At 38.8% G+C, this 25,295-nt stretch overlaps 1 protein-coding gene across 1 annotated transcript in view; it reads right to left on the bottom strand.

Annotated features, from left to right (window-relative positions):
* The window catches only part of ERP44 (endoplasmic reticulum protein 44), a 93,600-nt gene that overhangs the window by 21,402 nt on the left and 46,903 nt on the right, over positions 1 to 25,295 (bottom strand). The window contains exons 5-8 of the mRNA XM_035016210.1: positions 10,249 to 10,433; positions 8,892 to 9,007; positions 6,147 to 6,204; positions 4,480 to 4,596 (exon numbers count right to left, since the gene is read on the bottom strand). Coding sequence (XP_034872101.1) covers positions 4,480 to 4,596; positions 6,147 to 6,204; positions 8,892 to 9,007; positions 10,249 to 10,433 — 476 coding nt within the window. The remainder of the gene's footprint in view (positions 1 to 4,479; positions 4,597 to 6,146; positions 6,205 to 8,891; positions 9,008 to 10,248; positions 10,434 to 25,295) is intronic.

Genomic DNA, 25,295 nt, shown 5'->3' with positions numbered 1-25,295 from the left:
AACAAACATTAGCCTCAATGGCAGAAGGAACCCATGCCCTCTCCCTCAAGTGCCCAGGCACTCAGAGGACCCACGTGTCCTGTTCCACTGCTGGGACTGATCTGCCTTAAAATAACTACTGCACTGATCTATCAGCTCCTTTTATTTTTTTTTTTAAAGATTTTATTTATTTATCTGAGACAGAGAGAATGAGAGAGACAGAGAGCACATGAGAGGGGGGAGGGTCAGAGGGAGAAGCAGGCTCCCCGCCGAGCAGGGAGCCTGATGCGGGACTCAATCCTAGGACTCCAGGATCATGACCTGAGCCGAAGGCAGTCGCTTAACCAACTGAGCCACCCAGGCGCCCTATCAGCTCCTTTTAGATGAAACCATGACATTTAAAAAATGAGTTGACCAAAGGAGGAACTATGTTGGTTCTTTATCAAAATGTTGTTGATTTTAGGGTAGGGTAAACATGATTAGTATTTTCAGTCTTCACAAATAACACTGAAAAACTGAGTGAGTGTACCAGCAACAAATAAATCTAACTGACTGGGAAACATGTTTTTTCTAAAGTTTATTGCAAAAACCCTTCCACTTACATGAGAACTACCCAAAACTAAAAAGTGGTTGGTACAGACCAAAACACAAAAACCCCACAAGACAGCCAGTCTTTAACCAATACACAATGTATCCGACATTATTAACAAGTACCTGCCACTACGTATGTGTATATGTCTATACAAGGTACAGACACAAAAGCACCTCAAAAATTACTGAATGCCCTAAAAACTTGTATTATTGTTACTGGGGAATAATCAAGAGAAATGTGACGAGTAGACAGCAGATTTTCATCATTTCTTCTCTCTGACAAATGCTAACTTCTGACTCATAAGAAAAAGCCCAGAAAGGGCTTCATAATAAAATTATTATAATAAAATTATTTCCATCAACAATCCTCTTGCGTGTCTCTCTGTAATTTAGGAATTGCAGCAGCAGAAAACACAAACATCCTTTATGCTAAAAAAACTAAAACTGGAACCTATCTTCTAGGACATAAGCTTGCTTATGGTTTCCGTCTCAGTGCTGAAGCCTGTTATGCTCATATACGGAATAAATTATTAAGCTTTTTGTCACGTTTACCTTTTTCGATTGAGATATAATTCACAAACCATAAAACTCATCATTTTTTTTTAAAGATTTTATTTATTTATTTGTCAGAGAGGGAGAGAGATAGGGAGTGGCAGGCAGAGGGAGAGGGAGAAGCAGACTCTCCACTGAGCAAGGAGCCTGAGCCAAAGGCAGATGCTTAACCGACTGAGCCACCCAGGCGTCCCAAAATTCATCACTTTAAAGTGTACAATGTGGTGGGTTTTATTATATTCACAAGGTTTTCAAACATCGACACTACCCAATTCCAGAATGTCTGCATCACTCCAAGAAGAAAACCCACACTCACTTGTGAGCAGTTGCTCTCCGTCTCTCTTCCCCCACGGCCCTGGCACCACACTGATCTTTTAGCAAGCTGACTTACAATTTCTTCCTCCTCACTTTTTATCTCTTCAGCTCACATTTTTTTTCTTTCCCCAACACATTCATTGCTTCTACTCCCACGGTTATGTCTTTGGACTCCTCTGCTCTAGCCCAGCAACTTCAACTATTCCAATAATCTCCATCATCACTAACTGGTCCCTTCTCTATCTCCAAGCCCAGTTCCAGTCCACAATCCAAGTCTGGATTCCCAACTTCCTGTTCGATATCTCCATTTCAAAGTCCAACCAGTGCCTTCAACACTCATTAATGCACAGGCCCCTCCTCTTATTTCCCTATTTCCATGAGTACTTCTACTTCTTTTCTGCCCTTTTGTTACAGGACCCAAATGCCTCTTCTAGAAAGTCATCCCTGATTCCTACCCCATTTCCGCCAAAGGTAGAAATGAAGTCTCTCCTCTGAATTCCCAGAACATTTTCATAGTGCCCCTCATGTAGCATGGGGTATATCTTTAATGTTCCATTATCTGTATGCAAACTACTGAACTGAAAACCTCTTAAAAACAGAGAATTTCACTTTACTTCTCTTTTGCTCACAGATTACTACACACAATAATGTGCAGTCAACCTATGACTGAATAAATGAAGACAGATGTTGCTGAATAAATACTAATTGGGAAATAAGACTCAGCAGTCACCTTCTAGAAAATTTAAGAGCTAGAGGCACATGGGTGGCTCAGTCGCTTAGGTGTCTACCTTCGGCTCGGGTCATGATCCCGGGGTACTGGGACCGAGCCCCACATTGGGCTCCCTGCTCAGCAGAGAGCCTGCTTCTCCCTCTCCCACTCCCCCTGTTTGTGTTCCCTCTCTCGCTGTCAAATAAATAAATAAATATAATCTTGAAAAAAAAAGAAGAGAAAATTTAAGAGCTAGAAGGTTAAAAGTAAAAACAAATATAACATATTGCTTTATTAAACTAAGCAAAAGTATGGATGCACTAACAACTATTAGGAGAGAACAGATGAGTAGTTTGAATACATCCATGTCAATTAGTTTGCTATATCAATTTACATGCATTAACACAATAGCTGGTAGTTTATGCTGCCTGGGCTTCCATGTTTCCCTGTGCCCACACCAACAAATTCTTTATGAAATAGGTATTAAAAGATAACCCTCAGGGGAGGGTCATCCAGACAACCAACTTTAGAGGTTAATAAACCTTTCCTCAAAGTTTAAATGATTTGGGGTAGTGGGTTACAACATGTAATAAAAATCTAAAGAATTTTAAATGTGAAACTACTATGGGGGTGGCCAGAGGAACCCCTATTTATTGTTTTAAGATTTTCCAGGTCTATACATTTTGACTCTGTTTTAGAAACTATTCCTGTAAGAACTGCCAAAGTAAAAAACAGTATGGATATTCTTTAAAAAAATTAAAAATAGAATCACCATATGATCCAGTAATTCCACTACTGGGTATTTACCCAAAGAAAACAAAAACACTAATTTGAAAAGACATATGCACCCCTATGTTTACTGCAGTATTACTTAAAACAGCCAAACTATGGCAGCACCCCAAGTGTCCATCCATAGGTAAATGGATAAAGAAGAGGTGGCATGCATATATATATATATATATATATATATGAGGTAGTATATATACATATATACGTACACACAATGGAATATTGCTCCGCCATAAAAAGAATGACATCTTGCCATTCGGAACAACATGGATGGATCTAGAGGGTTTAAGGCTAAGTGAAATCAGTCCAAGAAAGACAAATACTCTATGATTTCACTCATGTGTGGAATTTAAGAAACAAAACAAATGAGCAAAGGGAAAAAAGAGAGAGAGGGAGCGACAAATCAAGAAACAAACTCTTAACTATAGAGAACACACTGATGGTTAACAGAAGGAAGGGGGTGGGGGATGGGTGAAATAGGTGATGGGGATTAAGGAGGGCACTTGTGGTGAATGATGTATGGAATTATTGAATCACTATACTGTACACATGAAACTAATGTAACACTATGTTAATTATACCATAATTTTAAAAAATCAGTTAATTAAAAAATAAAAGAATGTGCATTTTGAAAAAAAAGCAGGTGAATAATTGTGACAAGTTACTGTATCTTTCTAAGCCTCTGAGGACTAAATAAGCTAATGCAATAAACACATGTATTCGGCTAAACATACCCAAAGCCTAGCGAACTGAGAAAAGTAGCAGGGATGTTCACTCAACAAACTAGGAAGAGTGCAAGCAAGCAAGCTTTACTGGAACATCCCCGCTCAAGTCTAGGTGTTGTAAGAGGCCGCTTCTGGGCCACAGCTGCAGAGCCTAAAATATTTACCACCTGACCCTTTACAGAACTGCCAACTCCTGACTAGGTGGTGGTTATATGGGTATGTGATAATTTGAACTATATATGTAAAATCTGAACTACACACAATTCTTTCATGTGTAATGCACAGCTCTCTTATGTACCTCACAGACATAGCCCTTTGTACTTGTTCCTTCAAATATTTTAAAAATGACTTTTGTGTTTGTTTTCATGGGAGCTCTAAGAGTTTGGATGGACTTTATTTCAGGATCACTGAGGTCAGTTATAACATCTGATAACTACTTTCATTATTACGATGAAATAACAAAATTTCATTCTTTCAGGATAGACAGGAATCAGAAATACCTTTTTATGGCAAAAGATTATTCACTGTATATAATTAATTGTAACTAAAATCTGCACAGCACTGCTTCTCTAGGGCAGAATCACCTGAGAGGCATGGTCCAACTCATTTTCAAGGCTACTGCTGGAAATGCAACAGAGAGGGGTTCTTGGATAGCAAAAGCTAAGAATTAGTGGCCTCTATTACAGAAATGGCTATGACATAGTTCTGTTCACTGTATGACTGTCACAACTGGTAAATGTGTAGTAAAATAGTAAGATGGCTGGAGGAAGCTTGCTCTTTCAGAAATCTTTAAAGATAACACACATCAGAAAGTCATACCTCTCCATTTTCAAATGTTATTTCTCGAACAAGAGGAACGCATTTATCTTGAATCCAATTATAAGTCCCATCGAAATTTGTCATAGATCCCAAGTATACCATATCTGGAGCAGAATGCTGTTACAAAAGCAGAGGAAAAAAATTAAACAAATCTAACCTGTGCTAGCAAAAATGCATTCTCAAAGCCATCTATGAGCCAGAAAATCTACAGGGTATACAAAAAACAAACAACCCCCCCCCCCCAAAAACAAAAACCACCGAACTTCCGAGAAAGAGAGCTGTAAAATTCTGTATTTATCAGAGACCTAATTAGCCAACCCGTGATGTCTAAGCCTTCTGCTTTTCCTTAGATATGAGTCAATTAATTGTTTATCAGTATCTTCACCAATGGCAGGCACTGTGAAAAAGAATTATCTGAATTAATTAATTTAACTATCCCTTAGAGTTGAAAATGTTAGAAGAAAATCTGGAAACTTCTAGGGAAAGGGCCTTGAAAAATATAAGATACTATATAAATATAAGGCATTGTTATCTCTAATATTACTTACCTACAGTATCTCTTTTCACAATTCACCCAAAATCAGTATTTATGAAGTGCTTAAAATGACAACAAAAATAATAGCTATCATTAACTGCGTAAACTTACTGTGTCCAAGCACTGTTTGGTGTAAGCACTTTATATGTGATCACTCACTGAATCCCTGAAACATCCCCATAAGGCAAGGACTCCTATAATCACAGCTATTTTTATTAATGAACAAACTGAAGGACAGAGAAACTAAGAGACTTTCCAGGAGTTACACACCTAGGAAGGTGGCAGATTTGACACGAAAATGGAGTCTCATTCCAGAGCCCATGGACTTAACAACCAACTGTACTGGATTCTGATAATCTAGAGACAGTCACTCGATGTAACCTGCTATTGATGAAATGCACTTGCAGAAAATACAGGCAAATACCTATCTGAATTCTGAATAGGAAATGAGCTTTCTAAGCAAAAAGTTCATTCATAGGACTACATAAAAACCAAACACTTTAGTATATCAAGACACTGCAAACAGCATTAAAATGAAAACTCTGAATCGAAAAAATATCAACAGTTTCCCATTCGTGCGTGTGTGAAAAACTGCAATGACAGACCAGCAGGTCAATGCGATGACAAACACCGGGATTTTCGCCTCTCGATTGTGGCTACCATCAGCTGGGCCTAAGCAGCTACTTCTAAGTTTAGATACACTTAACTGCTTAGCCAAGGGTCAAAAGCAACCTAGTTGCTCCCTGTTGTCTGGCAAGTATCAGGTTAATTTAAACCCCAGAGGACTTGGGAGCTTGGCTAGTCTGATGCAGGTAGAAGTGATGATCACAGACCACAGAAGCATTTTTGGAATTTGGGTCTCATAATGAATGCAAAACAGAGAGATGAATAAGGCCTGGGGATCAGGAGATCTCTAGTCCCAGCTCGGCCACTAAATCCCTATGTGACTTTAGGCCTACGTGTCCCATCTTTACTTTGAAAGGTTTGAATTAGTACCAGATGACGCCTCAAGGTTCATTTCTGTACTAAAATTCGATGATTCTGTGAATTAACAAGTATAAAACTACAGATTATCCTATACATGTATTTAAATTATATTTAAAATTATACACACTAAGAAATAGCGACTTACCCCTGGTGGTTTGTAGATTATGTTGTCTCCACTGTATCTTTCTGGTTTTGAAACAGCTCTAATAGGAGGAGAGAAGTAGTAATGATACGTTTTAAGAATAACAGCAGTGATATACTTGAATGAAACAGAATGGGCTGGTTGTTTTGCAATGTATGTATTATAATGACTTGAAATATATACCTGTGCATCATCTTTCCTACTCATAAGACTGTAATACTAACAACAAGCATGTATTTAAAGGAAAACTTTAATCTGAGGCAGACTTTTTCAAAGGAAAAGTTTAGTTAGCTGTTTTTGGGACTCAATATTTTATAAGTTTGGATTGGCAGTTGTAGCACCAAAAGCCATTTTTGACACCAGACTGTTTCCAGTAACTGGGGATCAAGGTCACTGATGTGGTCACATAGATCAATCACAAAAATAAATTATTTGCCTCTAAGTCAAACTCAATCAGAATTCTCTACTTTTTATTTATTTTATTTTTTAAAAGATTTTATTTATTTGACAGAAAGAGCAAGAGAGCACAAGCAGGGGGAACAGCAGAGGGAGAGGGAGAAGCAGGCTCCCCGCCGAGCAGGGAGCCCAATATGTGGCTTGATCCCAGGACCCTGGGATCATGACCCGAGCCAAAGGCAGACGCTTAACGACTGAGCCACCCAGGTGCCCCTACTTTTTACTTTTTAAAACCAAAACTTGTAAAAAAAAAAAAAAAAAAAAGATGAACTGAAATAATTTCCATCATTAGAATATAATTCCACAATAAGCAATTTTTTTATCTGTTCACCATCGTTTCCTATGCCCCAGTACAGTATCCAGCACATAATAGGTGTCCGATAAATGTTTGGTGAGTAAACTCTACAACAAATTCTAAGTCAAATAGGTAACTTTTTTTCTTTCTAAATTATATTTGAGTGACTTGAACACTGATTTCTCTCCAGTTTATGACTAGAGCAGTAAAGGAAGGAGGTGCAAGGGATGTTAACCAAGACTGATGCCAATGGAACGAAAAGGAAGAACATGCTCCATCCATCCATCCATCCATTCGTTCGTTTGTTCACTAACTATTCACTAGGTGCTTCCTTCGTACCAGGTATGGTCTCGGCACTGGGTACACAGCAGTGAACAAAACCAACAGCACCTGTGTTCTCACGAAGCTTACATTTTGGTAGAAAGAGACAAGCAAACAGATATATTTATTTGGGGTGATCAAACACCAATAAAAAAGGTGCTCTGAAGAAAACTAAGTGGTGAAAGAATGACCAAGTTGGATGATGGCAGTGTTATTTTATATAAAGCTATCAGGAAAGCTCTTCCTGAGGAGACGAGATCTAGGAGAAGCACCTCAGACACCAAGCACAGTAAGGGCAAGGGCCCTGCTGCAGAAGTGCCACCGTGTCTGAGGAAGCAAGCAAGTGGCCCGTGCGGCCGGAGAGCAGCCCCGCCCAAAGCATGGGGGTGGGGCAGGGAGAAGTTCTTCTGTTATTTACTCCTACACTGAGCTCCCAGTATCACTGACAGCATTCACAATAAAACACATACAAAATCTACAGAAGTATTACAACAAGGACAAAGGTCACAAAATGGAAAGGACAGACTGTGCCAGAAACCTGGACTCTACTCAAGATAGGCACCAAAATGGAGTCTAACAGTTACGGGCCAAAGCAAAGAGAGAAATCATACTGCATAAAGTCAAAGGATGATGGCGATAACCCCCAGTGAAAAGAAAGGGAAAGAACTATAGAATGATTCCATTTTGAGAGAGAAAGAAAAAAAACAGGAGGGAAAGTCAGAGAAGTCCGAAAAATAAGGAGCAAGCCAGGGGTATTCAAGGCAGCCTACATGTAGACACAGCAGATAAAGGCTAGGGCAGTTGATTGGCCCAGCCTTCTGAGAAACTGAAGAGGATTAAAGACTGAAAAAAGGCCACTGGACTTGGCAGTTAAGAAGCGTTTCGTGACTGTGCAGAGAGAAGTCTCACGAGAGTAATGAAGGCAAAAGTCGGCTTCCACTAGGGTAAGGATTTTTCACTGGCTGGCGTTTAAGAAATTCAAGGTGGCCAGGCATAAACTAATCTTGGGGAAAAATTAGAAAAGAAAAGAAAGAGATGAGATTATAGCTCAAGAGATAGAACAGAAAGGTCAGGAAAGAGAGAATCATGTTTTTGGCAAAAGAAATTAGGTCATGAAAAGGGTCAGGGTGAAAACACGGGAAAGTGAGGACAACTGCTGGATGAATGCCAAAGAGGATCCTCGAGGGATGGTTACAAAGATGGTTACAAAGACACGAGAAAAGAGGTGAACCTTGGGAAGGAGTACTGTTCCTCTGGGACAGGGAAGACAGAAGAAAAGGTGGTGGAGAGCTGGAGATTAATCAAGACAACGAAGCCCATGCTTCTTCATGAGAAAGCCTAGGAGTTGTTTCAGTTTGGAAACCCCACATGTTAGAACTATGTGGGAACACAGAATAGTGTTAGTAAATGAGCTGGATAAAAGCATGAGAGGTAATTGTTAACTTGTCCATTCTTTTCCACTCACCCATATTCTGAAATAGAATATAGTATAGAAAGAAGAATAAACAAACTTTTAAAAAGAGGTCAGAGATAGGTGTAAGGAAGACTGGCTGGTGACTTTAAGGGAACTGAGATCATGTCTGGAGAGGTCATCTTCAGAAAATAACCACACACAACAAGAATGTCACATGGCAGCCAAGTCGACCCACTAACACACTCTCAATTAAGATACTTACCCAAATGCAGAAAGGAAGGCACAATCATCGTGCAAAATATTTGCTACTCTTTCAAAAACTCTATAGTTTTCTGAATCCTTTTGCTCAAAATATCCAATGATATTTCTTTTGCTGCGCTGTAAAATAAAGTATGTAATTATTTTACAAACATATATAGATATGCTATAAATGTGTCATTTCATCCACCCAGCTGTTGTTCAATTATCTACAAATGTAGCACTAGAAATGCGTATTTGGATTTTAACACCTAGTCCAAAACTATTAAAGATTATATTAGGTTGAAAACAATCTTACCTCCCATCTAATGTAATCATAAACATTTCCTTCTAGCATTTTATTTTAACTGATCAGTGATAATCTATTACTAAATAAGGTGAGGAATTCCTAAATAAGGTAACTATCCTTAAAATAATACATCGATTCATAACGTATGACTATGGGTAGAGACTCCTTCATGGGTTTCTCACACTCCTACACGGTTAGGTGCAGCCAAATGCAAGACCCTGAGCATTCTTTACCCAGGCCGTTCCTGAGGGTTGTGCTTACAGCAAGCAATCCTGAAGTGTGAGGTAATCTCCCTCCAGGACAGAGAGCAGGCTTACTGCTGGCTCTGAAACCGGAGTTCTCCGAGGCCACAGTTCTCCCACCACAGAACCCACGGCGTGTGCAGGCATCCATCTGGACCCTCCATGTCACCTCCACAGGACTTGGGGTCGGGGGTGGGGGGAGGTTGAAGAAACAAAGGCAAACATGCTCCCATTGTTTGCTGGGATGTGAGCAATAAAGTCCTTTATCTCTGACCCGGGAGCCTTGTGTCTTCTGATAGCATCCATGAAAGGCTAACTAACTTCTTAGCGTGGAAGCAGGGTAAAAGTCAAATCTCAAACCTGACAATGACAACCTAAAGCCCCAACTTGATAGCTTTTTTTTTTTTTTTTTTAACTACTAAGCATACAGTGGGAAGGGTTTTATTAACGGAGGACTGTTTTAGAGGACACTGGAAGTTATACAAAGAGCTGACACAGGACTCATTAGAGCAGAGAGCCTGAGGGTCTCCACTAAGGAAAATATGGAAACTCTCTGGCTGTGTACGCCTGACATTAACTTCTACGGCTTCACAACTCAAGCTATTCTTTGCCTTCGATTGATTTAAATTAGTGCAGCTCTACTGTATGCTACAGATTTTATCCAAAGACTCAGAGAATTAATTCAAGAAAAATTCAACTCGCTAAGTCTGTAAATGTCAGATCCACTGCAATGAATTATAAGAAACTGTCCAGATTCTTTGATTGCATAAGACTTTGTTTACATTAATTAAACAGGCAATGTTCATTTGATCCAGTAAAAGTTAACTTACATCAAGAGTGGTGATTTCTGCTAAGTCATGAAGTTCTTGAACGGGGTCGCTTTTTTGTTGCCTGATGTAATCTGCAAGAGCTTTCACTGAGCGCTGGCCCCTGTATTCTCTCTTCATCATCATCCCATTACGAAATAATTTGAGGGTTGGGTATTTGCTTATCCTATATCTCTGGGCTATATCAGCTAAAAGAACGAAAAACAAAATTAACTTCACCCTCGTACTTGGGTCTGGGTGAGCCCATTAGGCCAACAGTCAAAAATCTTACAATTATTTAGTGAGGATATTTTGGTTCATATAATTCTTTTTCAATGTTAGAGAAAAAAATTAATCGTGACAAGTTTATACTGATTAAAAGGTCAGGATCTGGACATGTATTGCCTGGTTTAAATCCCAAATCTGCTATTTACTGGCTGTATGAACTTGTAAGTTATATCAACCCTCTCTGCCTTAGTTTCTCATCTGTTATGTAAGGATAATAATTTCTACCACACAGGTTTGTTTTAAGGACTAAATGAGATAACACAAATGCATGACCCAGTAAGTTTAGTGTTAGTAATTATTATTATAGATAGCCAGAAAATAATTAGAATGTGCAAAATTCCCATTTTGAAAAGTTATTCAACTCACTTTATACTTGCGAGAATCTCTTACAGCATTTAATAAAAGAAAATTAAATTTAAATTAAAACTATACTCAAAGGCTAAAAATATTAGATTCTTCGGCTAGTAGAGGAATAATTCATAATCCCAAATACACAAATTTTGTGTAAGCTAACAGAATAAAACCCAAAAGTCAGCAGTATATACTAAAAAAAAAAAAAAAATTTTCCCTTATTATGACCTATTGGTATATTCTCAGGCAGTGGAGATTTTAAAAAGAACACACATACACACGCAAATCCTTGAAATTAGTGTGTATAGTCTCAAAAAATCAAAATGTATGCTGATCTCATTTGTAGAAATCACAGTTACTAAGATATAGACTCAATTAGAATGGAAAAGCCTTTAAATATTTCTGCTATTATTTCCAAGAGGTGGCAAATACGAGAAATCAGTATCTTCTAGGCACTGGAAAAGCTCAAATGCCACACTACGCACATAGATGAAAAGGATAAAAGATACACTGAATTTTTTAAATGAAGGGGACCAGAGAGGGGACTGAAGTGACCTAAAACAGGTGACATTTTTGCTTTAACTGAGTTGTAAAATGAGGGCAGAATTCTAAAATGGTGGCACAAGAAGCCATGAAAATTCTCTTACCCTGCCTCCCATTTCTAGTAGCTACAAAACAAAACAAAACCAACATAACAGCAATAAGGCTCTGCTGACCACCTTAATTTCTTTTTTTCCCACCTTAATTTCCTAAGAGATTCTATGGTACAAACAAGTGTACTAGCGAATATACATATATGTGTGCTGACAGTTTCATGGGTGTGTACATAGGTCAAAATTATCAATCTGTACACTTTAAATACATAGTTTATTGTATGTCAATTATACCTCAATAAAGCGGTTTTAAAAATCTAAGTGAATATTGACTATACAAAACAATGACAGATCTTGGGGGATTTGACACAAACTAAAATACATGATGACACCAAGAGCATCTAAGCTGGGGAGGAGAGGTGACGAGGAGGTTAATGATCCTAAGTATTTTAAGGTCTTCGCACTGCTCAGGAGGAGGGAAAAGTACTTACAATAATATTTGGTAAGTCAAGGTGTATTCGTGTTTTCTCTAGGATAAACAATCAGAGAGCTAAACTGATGTATGAATATGGGTTCTCAGAAGGAGGTTTAGAGAAAAGGCTACGTAACTAAGAGCATGTAACACTTTGGTAAACTCCATGGAAAATCTAAAAAGGAGGAAATAGTGCTTAACTACTGAAATCCTTTGAACAGAAGACAAATCGAAGCAAAAGAAGGGACCCACTGGTTATATATGAGGCCAAGGAGAGTACTTTATTCACCAAATCACAGAAATCTGAAATAATTTTAAGGTATCTCAATATACACATATTTAATATAGACACTAATCTATTTAGAAGCTGGTACTTGTCGAAGCAGAAGACTAGTGGATATATCACTACATGCCCTTTTTCAGCCTAATAACCTATGAGAAAACCCATCTCTGAGGTGTTGTAGGAATCGCAGGGGTTCTATCACCCGAGCAAGGAATTAATGAGATTTACATTGGTGCTACAAACCGAGGGCTGGGAGTGCTTCCATCAGCAAGCAGAAGTCTTTTAAGATAAACAGAAGCACTTGCTGTAAGGCAAAGGCCACGAAGGCTTAGGCTTACCCTGCGTCTAAGAAAACCAGCCCAGAAAAACAATAAAAAGTAAGGAACTTTAACTTCCTAATGAAAAGCCCCTTCAGTCCCCAGCACACTACACCGTGAAACCTGGCATATTATAAAGTGAATGTTTACAGTGACATAGAAATGAAAACGATTTTAATAAAAATGCTGTTACAATAAGGTTAAGTAATTCTACTGTCCAGTGCCACAGTGCTGTGGTCTGGAATATGGAAAATGTCTTTTTAAAAGTGACTATTTCCCCCAAATACCATCAACAGAAGACTGCTTAACTACAGGACGGTACACCCATACAGTGAAGTACTAGGCTGTTACGTAAAGGGATGAAAAAGATCTCTTTATGCTGCTAAGGAGCCATGTCCAAGATACATTAAGTCAAAAAAGCCAGGTACAGAAAGATGTGTATAGGTATGTTGTTTTACATAAGAAATACAGACAAGAAACATATAATGTGTGTGTGTGGGGGGGCTATCAGCAAGTATATGTGTATATATGTACGTTTACATAATCTTTGTGCTTATCCCCCTCCTCCCTCCAAAAATACACCGCCAATGGGAGAAAAAGCAAGAAAAGGTCAGAGGTGGAATTTAGATTTCCCTGACCATACCTTGGTTTTATACTTTTAGCTCTGAAACTATGGAAAAAAAATTTTTTTTTAAAGATTTTATTTAGTTATTTGACAGAGAGAGAGAGACAGCGAGAGCAGGAACACAAGCAGGGGGAGTGGGAGAGGGAGAAGCAGGCTTCCCGCCGAGCAGGAAGCCCGATGTGGGACTCGATCCCAGGACCCTGGGATCATGACCTGAGCCGAAGGCAGACAACGACTGAGCCACCCAGGCACCCTGGAAAATTTTTTAATAGTAAAATACAGTTAGTTTTAAGTAAATTTTAATACTGGCATTGTTATTTTGAAATAAACACACATATTATAAAGCACATGAGTAATTATGCTAATGCCATTAAGAGTCAAGATTTTCAGCATAAGAGAAAAAAGGATACAAATAGAAAACTGAGAAAATTAAGTAAAAGCCCTGTAATGTTTAATCTGAATTGGATCTACCAGCAAAAACCCATGATGAGAACTGGCCAATCCTACCAAATATTTAAGGAAGAAATAACTCCACACAAAGTTTTCCCAAAAATTGAAGAGAAGTGTCCACTTTCCAACTCATTCTATGAGGCCAGAATTACCCTGATTCCAAAACCAGACAAAGACGTTATAAGAAAATTACCAATATCCCTGATAAACAAAACGAGAGGGCTTAAGCCAGTGGACTTCAACACTTACTGTAAACCTACAGGACTCTAGACAGTGTGTTACTGGAATACAGACAGACAAACAGATCAATGGAATAGAGTCCAGAAATAGACCTACATATACATACAGAAGTGATCTTTGACAAAGAAGCAAAAGTAAACTCTAACTACATATCCTTATAAAATACACATCTAAACATAAGGATACTCAAAGCTTGAAAGAAAAAGGCTGGGGAAAAATTTACTGTGCAAAAACTAATCAAAAGAAATCTTGTACAGCTATATTAATAGTAAATAAGTATACATTAAGGCAAAAAGCACTGCTAGAGACCAAGAGGGACCCTTCATAATAAAAAGTTCAATTTTCCGGACAGATACACCAATTCTGAATTTGTATATGTCAAATAACAGTCTAGAAATAAAGTAAAAACTAGGATTACTATAAAGACAAATCTATAATCATGGCGGGAAATTACTAACGCACTTCTTTCAGTAACTGATATAACAATAATGTACTGATTATAATCAATAAAGTAAGGAGAATTTGAACAACATATCTAAGAAACAGGACTAAACTGACACATGCAGAACACAATACTCCAATGCTGCGGAACGCACGTTCCTGGCAGGTGTATACACCATATAAAAAACAAACACAAGGAGTCACAAAAGAAGTCTCAACAACTTTCAAATGATTCCACTCATAATGAGAATTAAAAACTATATAGACATGGATCAGAGAGGAAACCACAAAGAGAAACTGAAAAATAATGTGAACCTAATGATAATGAAAGTACCTATGAGAACTTGCAGCATGCAGCCAAAGTGATACGCAGAATGAATTTAGGACATTAAAACAGATATGTCAGAGGGGAAAGGCTGAAAACCAAAGAGCCAAGCATTCATCTTAAAAAATTATAAAAAGAACAAATAAAAAACAAAGGATAAAGAAGTGAATGAGAAAGGTAAAAGCAAAAATTAATGAAGTGGAAAACAAATACACAATAGAGAAGATCAAAAAGCCAAAATCTGGTTCTTTGCAAAGACCAGTAAAATTGATAAACCACTAGAAAGACTGATCAAGGAAAAAATGAGAGAGAAAACAATTTAAGGAATGTAGCAGGAATATTTGACTTGGATAATAAGAGAATATTATCAATAGCATAATGACAGTAAGTTTGGAGATTTAGATAAACTATTTTTTAAGATTTATTTGAGAGAGAAGTGAAAGAGAGAATGAGAGAGGGGAGGGGTAGAGGGAGAGGAAGAGAGAATCTCAAGCAGACTCCCCGCTGAATGCAGAGCCCAACGTGGGGCTCCATGTCACAACCCTGAGATCACCACCACCTGAGCCGAAACCAAGAGTCGGACACTTAACTGTGCCACCGAGGCGCCCACCCCTAGATAAAGTTTTTAAATTCCCATTATTTCTTCAAAGAAGACATCCAGCTGGCCAATGGACACATGAAAAGATGCTCAACATCCCTCATCATCAGGGAAATGCAAATCAGTACCACTCACACCTGTCAGAATGGCTAAAATCAACAACACAAGAAACAAGTGTTGGCAAAGATTTGGAGAAAGGGGAGCCCTCTTGCACTGTTGATGGGAATGCAAACTGGGCAGCCACTGTGGAAGACAATATGCAGGTGCCTCAAAATTTAAAAACAGAACCACTCTACAATCCCATAATCACACTACTGGGTTTATACCCAAAGAATACAAAAACACAAATTCAAAAGGATATATGCACCCCTATGTTTACTGCAGCATTATTTACAACAGCCAAATTATGGAAGCCGACCAAGTATCCATCAGTAGATGAATGGATAGAGAAGTGGTGTATATATAGATACAATGGAATATTACTCAGCCATTGAAAAAGAATGAAATCTTGCCATTTGCAACAACATGGATGGAGCTAGAGAGTATAATGCTAAGCAAAATAAGTCAGTCAGAGAAAGAAAATTCCATATGATCTCACTCATATGTGAAATTTAAGAAACAAAATAAATAAGGGAAGGAAAAAAAGAGAGAGACAAACCAAGAAACAGACTCTTAACTATAGAGAACAAACTGATGGTTACCAGAGGGGAGGAGGATGGAGGAATGGGTGAAATAGGTGATGGGGATTTGGAGTACACTTATCATCATGGGCCCTGAGTAATGTAGAGAATTGTTGAATCACTATACTGTATGACTGAAATGAATATGACACTATATATTAACTATACTGGAATTAAAATTAAAAAAATTAATTTAAAAAAATCCATTAAGGCAGAACCTACCAAACTGACACCAGAATAAATAGAAAATATAAACAGTCCTAAAATTATTAAATAAATTGAATCTATAATCCATAGCTGTCCCACAAAGAAAACCCCATTTCTAGAAAGCTTCACCATCAAGTTCTACCAAAAATTTCAGCAGCCAATAATGCTGTTTACACAAGCATTCCAGAGAATACAAAAGAGTGAACATTTCCCAACTAATTTTATGAGGTCAGCATAATCTTTCTGCCAAATCTGACATGGAAATGATGAGAAAAGAAAAGTATATGTTAGTCTTACTCAAGAACACAGATGCAAAACTTGAAAAGAAAACATTAAACTAAATTTGGCACTGTGTACAAAGAATAATACATCACACAAGCTAGATTTAGTCTAGCACTTCAATGTTTGAAAATCAATTGATGTAATTCATGACCTTAAAAGAATAAAAGAGAAAAACTCCACTACAGTAGCCCCCCCCACTTATTCACAGAGGATATGTTCTAAGACCCCCAGTGGATGCCTGAAACAGTGAATAGTACTGAACCCTCTATATACTATGCTTTTTCCTTTACATATATATCTATGATAAAGTTTTTTTTTTTTTTTTTTTAAAGATTTTATTTATTTATTTGAGAGAGAGAGCACATGAGAGGGGGGAGGGTCAGAGGGAGAAGCAGACTCTCCGCCGAGCAGGGAGCCCGATGCGGGACTCGATCCCGGGACTCCAGGATCATGACCTGAGCTGAAGGCAGTCGCTTAACCGACTGAGCCACCCAGGCGCCCATATCTATGATAAAGTTTAAGAATTAGGCACAGTAAGAGATTAACAATAACTAATAATAAAATAGAACAATTATACTGTAATAAAAGTTCTGTGAACGTGGTCTCTTCCTCTCTCAAAATAACTTCTTGTGCTACACTCACCCTTCTAGTGGTGATGTGAGATGCCAACATGCCTATGTGAAGAGATGACGTGAGGGGAATGACACAACGTGAGCCTACTACTGACCTTCTGACAATTCATCTGCTTGGGAACTGTAGTTGGCTGAGGGTAACTGAAATCATGGAAAGCAAAACCACAGATAAGGGGGACTGCCATACCGCTCAAAAGAAGCAGAAAAACATTTGATAAAATCAAAATCCATTCACACTTAAAATTTTTTGGCAAACCAGAAGTAGAAGGGAACCTCCTTAATCGGATAAAGGGTATACAAATAAGCAAATACCAAACAACTTGATAGGGAAACACTGAAAGCTATCCTGCCAAGATCAGGAAAGAAACACTGCTATGAAAGAAACCTGCTATGGCTTCTGTGTAACACTGGACCAGAGTTCCCAGTCAGTGGAATAAGAAAGAGTATATATACTGAAAAAGAAGTAAAAATGTTATTATTTGCTGGCGATCTTACTGGGTTCACAGAAAACCCAAAAGGGAATCTACTAAAGAATTTCCATTTCCAAGCAGGATGTAGTAGGTAGCAGAAATCTACTGGTTCTGCTATGACAACTAGGAAAAAATAGATTTTTAAAATCAAATTTTAAAAGATACCGGACACCATGAAAGCAATGAAGAATAAGTGAACTGAAATCTTAGAAAGGAACGGACCATTCCTAAGTGAGCAAAAATCACCCACTGGCTATTTTCTTTCCCATACGTTTTCTATGTAATTCCTCTTAGAAACTAAATCTGCAATTTGTGCAGATTTAGGGCTCAGGATCATGCCTGCATAGACAGAGAGAAAGAGAACTCAGTAAAGCTCTTCATAGTCACCTGGGCTGGGCTGGGGGATTGGAAGGACCCTGAGACACATAGCAAGTTCTCCCCAGAGGACATTACTGAATGCGTGGGTGGCATAGGAAGCTGGAGGCTGGGCCAGAAAAACAGAATAACATTCCTCATAGCCTTGTGGTGGGGCTTAGGAAACAATGTGTATTTGTGGGAAGGGCCTGCATCAGCATCAAAGACATAATCAAGATATTTGCCAGATTTTGAAGCTGCATAGGCAAGATAGCACCTAGACGTTGAAGAACACCATGAGTTTTTAAGACAAACCGGAACAAAGATATCTGTGCCACATATTAGAGACAAATTAATAATATTCGGAATACATAAAAAACATTAACAAAGGACCGCCGGAAAGATAAATGGGCTAAAAGTGTCAACTGATTTATAAAAGAAACAGATAGCCAAGTAAACATGTAAAAAACATGCTCATCTGTAATCAAGAAGTTACAAATTAAAACTACCAGATAACATTTTGTCCATCCGATTGGTAAAATAACAATTAAAAGTTTTTAAATTCAGTAATATCAAGCCCTACAAAGGGAAAATATTCCTACCAAGTCCAATTCAGGTACACATTCAACGTTAGTAAGGCTAAACTAGCCTAGCTGATGCCTAATTTGCCAGCAGAAAGCCACGGAATTTTTCTAACCCCCAAAGGATTTGGCAGAAAGTTTATAATGCAGACCCATTAAGAAAGTAACTAGTCCTTCTACTTGTGGCCTAAGGATCAGTAGGAAAATGGACAATAAGAGACACTGCTGGAGTAATTAACTTTCTTAAATTAGTGGGCATAATGGGAAAATAGTGTGCTGATAGCAAACATGCATAAACGAGAAGTAAAAGAAATAAGGCTATAGGTGGACTCCAGAGAGTCTTAAATTTTAGGTTAATGGAGTTTGAATTTTACCTGATAGGTGATAAGCAGCCACTGAAGCAGTAGAACGGGGCTTTAAAAATATTCACCTGGAGGTAAATCAGGGAGAATCAGGGAGACTAGTAAGGAAGCTACTGCAACAGTCCTGGCAGAAATAACAAGAGTCTGTTTACAAACTTTAACATTACAACCCGTAGGTTGACTTAAAATTCTAGTTACGGATAGAAACAGATTAAATAATACTTGAAGACTATTAGAGGAATAGATACTTGCCTGCTTAATTCTCAAACAACACCGTGGCAGCAGGTATGCTGCATAAATAGGTGGCTTTTAATTATTAAGAAGCAAAAACCTTAAAATTACATTGATCGATAATCTCAGACATAAAGGTGACTTCTTACAGGCTTTGGTCAAAAATGATTTTAAGATAATTACAACGTGACATCTTGACAATATAACAAAGAATGATTTAAAGGGTATAATAAATGTGTTTTTTTAATTAACTGGATGGATCAAACGTTAAAATGCATGTCAAAGGAATAACAAATTTCAGAAGGTTAACAGCTCGCTGATTAGAAAATTAGCATGTACTTTTGCTTCAGTGGTCACTTACTTTCCCTTGACGGGCTCTGCCTGCCCGCCCGCCTACCTTCCTCACTCATGCCCAGCAGGTTCCCACACGGGAAACTGCCTGCATCTCCCCACTGTGATTACCTATGGCAGGTGATTTCAACAGGAAGGTCCTACTGTTCTTCTGGGTCAGGGATGAGGGCCACTGCTGCCTCTGTACCCTTTTCCATTCCCAAACCATGCCTTCCCCACAATGAGGGTAAAAGAACAACAAAACACCACAACAAAATAAGACCCTAAACAGAGAAATTATAAACAAAGCCTAGAAGCTTACTCAGGACTCAGGCTAAACCTGGGCATCCAAGTTCTGTTTCAGTGTACGTTTTCTTTTTTTTTATACTTTTTAAACTGAAATATATTTGACATATAACACAGTAGCGTTCAGGGCATACAACATGTTGATCGGATACATTTATTTGTATACTGCGATAGGACTGTCACTGTGGCATTAGCTAGCACCTTCTCACTTCAGGTAATTATCACTTTTTATGGTGAGAATAATTAAAATCTAGTCTCTTAGCAAGTATTTTTTAATACAGTATTATTGTCCATAATGATTTTCTTATACTTAATGCCTCACACATATAGCCCTTATAAAAGCTTCTCAGTTTCCCCTACGGGAGGTTCAAGCCGTACCGGAAGGCACACAGGTAAGACTAACTGGTATTTGGGAGCAAGTGCTGCAGTGTTCAAGGACAATTACTAAATACTTTCCTAAAAATGCCAGCAGGGCAAATAACGTGTGTCTCTTGCTGCATGCCATGCACCCTAGAGCCACTGGAGGTCAGCAGAGATCCTGGTCCCACCAGGGGCAGATCGACGGGACTTCCCACATCTAAGGCAGCAGGACCACCAGGGAGAGGGACGAATTCAACTTCCAAACTCCCCGCACAAGGAGCACACAGAAGGTGAGATAAACGGAGACCATGATCAGCAGCTTAAGCAAGGGCAAATTTAATTGTATGTGTAGAAATTTTGGAAAACAAGGACAATTACAAAGAAGAAAACAAGAATCATTTGTAATCCAACCACCACTGGGGAAAACCACTAGTAACATTTTTTTTTCTTCAAAGATTTATTTATTTATTTGAGAGAGAGCATGAGGGGCAGAGGGAGTGAGAATCCTCAAGCAGACTCCCCACTGAGCAGAGAGCCCAATGATGGGCTCGATCCCAGGACGCTATCATGACTTAGGCCGAAATCAAGAGCTCAACTGACTGAGCCACCCAGACACCCCAAAATTTTGATTATATCTTGCTGACTTTGAATAAAAGTTGCTTAACAAGCAGTGACATGCTTCAATGGAGAAAAAAATAAACTCTGAGATTAGTCAAATAGTTAAGCGCCAGCATCAATACTTGCAGAATGGGTATCAGCAGCTTGGAAGAAAATCCTAGAAAGAGCAGAATAACGCTCTCTAAAAAAAAGCATTACCAACACTCTTAGTGGCACAGAAGTCGATATTATGTGGAAAAACACAAAAATCAGTGACTCAGAATTGGAAAGTGATGTACAGCAGTCAGATTCAGAACGTGAAATTGTTTCAGGATTATCTGAACAAATTTATTTTCGTTTTTAGGTACACACGTTAATGATATGATGAAAAAATCTTTAAGTCTAAAATAGTTCTCATGATAAAAATTCTAAGTGAAAAGCACTGTGTTGTAGTTCAATTTTTCTTAGTCTTTTTTTTCAGTTACAGATAGAAGTGTGCCTTATAATCAATGGCAAATTAGATTTGATGAAATATTGCAGAAAACACTTAATTATATTGTTGGGAGATGGGATAACCCATTTGAAGTACTTAATGGAGTACCTACAAAACCACCAGTTCATAAATTCTGGTTACTACTCACTGCATCTATCCCTCCATCTGTTCAACGACTGTAATGGTGCACCTCCTTTGAGCTAGGCACCCTTCCAGTGCTGAGGATACAAGGGTAAAAAGACAAGGTCCCTGTGATTACAGAGTTTACATTTATTATCATCATTACTATTGTAATTACTGCTGCAACTAATTGTTTCCACAGGCTAGAATCTTAAATGAAATTCGTAAAACTCTTAATACATAATACATGTATCAAAAAGATGTACCAGTGTGGATTCCCTAAGTACAGTGTAAGAGAAATCCTCTATAAGTCAGCAATAAATATATCTTCACCAGAGATGTAGGGACCCCCCCTAAGACGGGAGAAGCTAAATGGGTGACTGTCAGATCTGTGACACGGAAGAAACTGGACTGGACATCCAAGTCCCGTGCAGGGTGAGTGAGGACACCTGTTCAGCTGCCATCAGAACTCAGACAGAAATGCCCAGCAGGTGGGGAACACGTTGTTCCACAACACACTGCCTCTTGATTCTCTTTAATTGCCCTGACTTCCTTTTTCCTTTTTCTCTTCCTCCTACGTTGTTCCCTACTTTAAATGCAACAAGTGGAGAATTCAGGGGCTCAGAAAGTGAACTAAATTTTAACCCTAAGATGAGGGTTATTTAAGCTATGAGCTTTACACTGGGGTTTCAAAATATATACCTAAGCTTAAAACATGGGAAGCTTCCTGATGACACTCTAGTGTCAGTCTGGGTTCAAAATTCTCTTTCCATAGTTCCCACACCCCTCCCCTTTTTTTGGTGGGGAGAGAGGTCAGGGGATGGGAGCAGGGATCAAAGTTGCTGCATCTAGCTCATACATAGAAGCAAGAGGGCCGACTGGGTGAAATTAGCCTGTTATATCTACCTTCGCCTTCTTTCTCCTGTTCTACATTCTTGGCCTATTTAGCTGAACATTTGAACAAAGCGAGTCCTAGGAAGGACATATAAAGAAGTGAGGTCAAGGTAGGGTGGAAAGCAGTCCACAGGATGCTGACAGGTGGAGAAGGGAGAGAGAAGGAAATGCAGGCAGCAAACCAAAGAAGGGTGTTCTGTGGCTGTGCACGGAGACGGCTTTCCGACCAACTAGAAAAGTGGGGTAGAGGACAACGTCCCAAGAATTCCCAACACATTCTAAGGAATGAGTGCATGCATTTCCGCCCTAAAGGGATACTCTGAAAATACTCACTTGGAATGTTTTATGAAAATTAGAGCCATTACATTTTAATATTGTTATATAATTACGTTGTTTGTTTTTTGACCTTAATGGGCTCACCTCATCCTTAATTCCTTTTTTAAAAAAAGATTTATTTATTTGAGAGAGAGAGAGACAGAGAGAGACAGAGTGCAAGCAGGGAGAGGGACTGATGGAGAGGGAGAGAGAGAATCTCAAGCAAACTCCACGCCCAGCACGGAGCCTGATGTGGGGCTCGATCCCATGACCCTGAGATCATGACCTGAGCTGAAATCAAGAGTCGGATGCTTAACCGACTGAGCCACTCAGGTACCCCTCATCCTTAATTTTTAAACAGGGCTGATAAAGAAAAAAAAACACAAAAACACAAAAACCTGTAATTTAGCTTTGGCAGAAATTCCCAAAATACAAAATTTATAGCTAAGACAGACAGATTTCCCAACTAAATTCAGATATGGGTCACACCTCAATTCGAGCTCGCAACATACTAGGAAGCAATAAAATAGTCATTAAAGTTTTAAAAAATTCAATGCAAGCCAAGGTTGGATTCATACATTTTGCCACGTTAATTTCTTCCAAGAACCTATGTAGGGTTTTGTCAGGTCTTTCAGCATATACTGATAAGCTGGTTTTCCTTATTTTACCTACACTGATGGGGATTTATTCTATTTCTTAATATTAAGTCATCTTTGTAATTATGGGCATAAATGCCACCTGGTAATGGGAGACTCTTCACAAAGGAATGTCTACCTCCCATGACAGCCGGTGGTGAGACAGACATGCTCATGCCCAGGAGATGGCAACTCGTGAAAGAAGGCAGTTTCAGGACCGACAAAATGGAATCAACTGCCAGACCTGCTCACAGGAGGTTTGCACTGAAAATTTCCAACAGCCACCGAGAGAACTCTGGGTTTTTCCGGAAGTCACCACGTGGCTCTAAGTAGTCCTCAAAATGCCAGGAAAAGTCTATTCAAGAAAATTATTTTTAAGTTCAAGGACTGTGCTGAAGGTCATTTATCACAGTGAAAATAAACAGAAATTACAATTAACAATATCACAGCACACCTGAACAGACTTCAAGCTTCTTCCACACACATTTTCTCAAAAACTCTCAAGCAACAAGACACTTCTTCCTGCTCTTTTCTTAACCAAAGATAAAGTACAGGTTAGGAGCCTTTTTTTTTTTTTTAAGATTTTATTTATTTATTTGGAGAGAGAGAAAGCGCACAAGTGGGGGGACGGGCAGAGGGAGAAGCAGGCTCCCCACTGAGCAGGGAGCCCAACACGGGGCTCCATCCCAGGACCCTGGGATCACGACCTGAACCAAAGGCAGACACTTGGCCGACTGAGCCACCCAGGCGCCCCAGGTTCAGAAACTTTTTATACCAACTTTGTATTTTGAAAATTTTCCAACTTACATAAAATATGAAAAAGTAATGTAAGGAGCAACTGTATACCCTCAGCTAGATTGAACACTTTATCACATCTGGTTACCAAATTTCTCTTTCTCACCACACACACACACACACATACACACACACACACAGTTTATGGCAAGCACTGACTCAAGTTGAGTGATTTTTCAAGTAACTTGTCCAACTGTATATAACTTTGGTAAGCAGTGGGCTTCTGGCAGAGCACAGAGAATTCTACCTTAGTGGAGGCTGGACCACACAGTATAGGAATAACAACACCACATACACGTAATTTCATTTTTGTTTATACACTGACCCATTGGAGATAATTTAAACAGACTATAACATAATTTGTAACAGACATTTTTAGTCATTTTTATATAGAAATTGGGTGAATTCTCAGCTTCTATGAGAAATCCAGTTTAAATTACCTTATTTTGACCTTCAAAATACTCGAGCTACCCGGTACAAGCTGTATCCTCCTGGGCTCTAGTCTGGCTCCCTGCACTTATTCGGAAACCCTGGCAAATCACCCAGGCCCTCTGGGTCTTTCAGTGTCTTCCTCTGTAAAATGATCACACGCTCCCAGCTCTCTCAAAGTCTCGTGTTCATTCCTACCTCAGAAACTTTACACCTACTCTTCCTTCTGCCTAAAATACTCTTCTTCCTCTATTTCCCTTAAAAATCCTACCCTGTCTTCAGGCCTCGCAGCATTGTCCTCAGAAAGGCCTTCTCTACCCCCCAGACTAAGTCAGGCCTGGATTATCTCACACCATCCAACACCTCTCTTCAGAGCAGTTATTGCAACGAGCAATTGTGTATTTACTGCTCTTGCTTTTCTGGGTGTATCTGGTTCATTGCTATATGTCTAGAACCTGTTCATACTGCATGACAAAAGGTATATAAAACTTTTTATTGGATGAATGAGTAATACTATCTGACTCAAGGGGTGGTGAAGATAACGAAAATAATGTAAGAGAATGTCTAAATCCAAGTGAACTCTACATACATAGTCTTTTCCCGGCAATATGACTAGAAACTTTTTGCAGGAACTTTTCCAAGAATAACACTCTTACTTTGGATGGAAAGTCTGGGTGACACAGTGCCTCAGAAGCAAGACAGACAGACTAAAGTATCAAATCAAGAGGGTAGGAGAGTGTAGGCTGCCACAATGCCAGAAGGTAATTAATGGAACAAGACATATGTGGGCAATGGTATCTTCAGTCTGAGGTCACCTTCTGCCTTTGCTAGAAAGCTTTATATAGATCTTCTACCTCAGAGAAATTAATCCTAAAGCAGCAAGTAGGTACACTTGCCAAAAAGAATACTGTAAGGATATACAGACCACCAAAAGTAAAACTTATTATTTGCATACAACATAATTGTCTATGTAGAAAATCCTACTGTATTTACATAAAACCAGGATGTAAGATCA

This window comes from Mirounga leonina, unplaced genomic scaffold (genome assembly GCF_011800145.1).
Source record: "Mirounga leonina isolate KUSES-001 unplaced genomic scaffold, KU_Mleo_1.0 Mir_170, whole genome shotgun sequence".
Classification (NCBI taxonomy): domain Eukaryota; kingdom Metazoa; phylum Chordata; class Mammalia; order Carnivora; family Phocidae; genus Mirounga; species Mirounga leonina.
The sequence above is the reverse complement of the archived record's forward strand: the minus strand, read 5'-3'. Positions and strand labels throughout refer to the sequence as shown.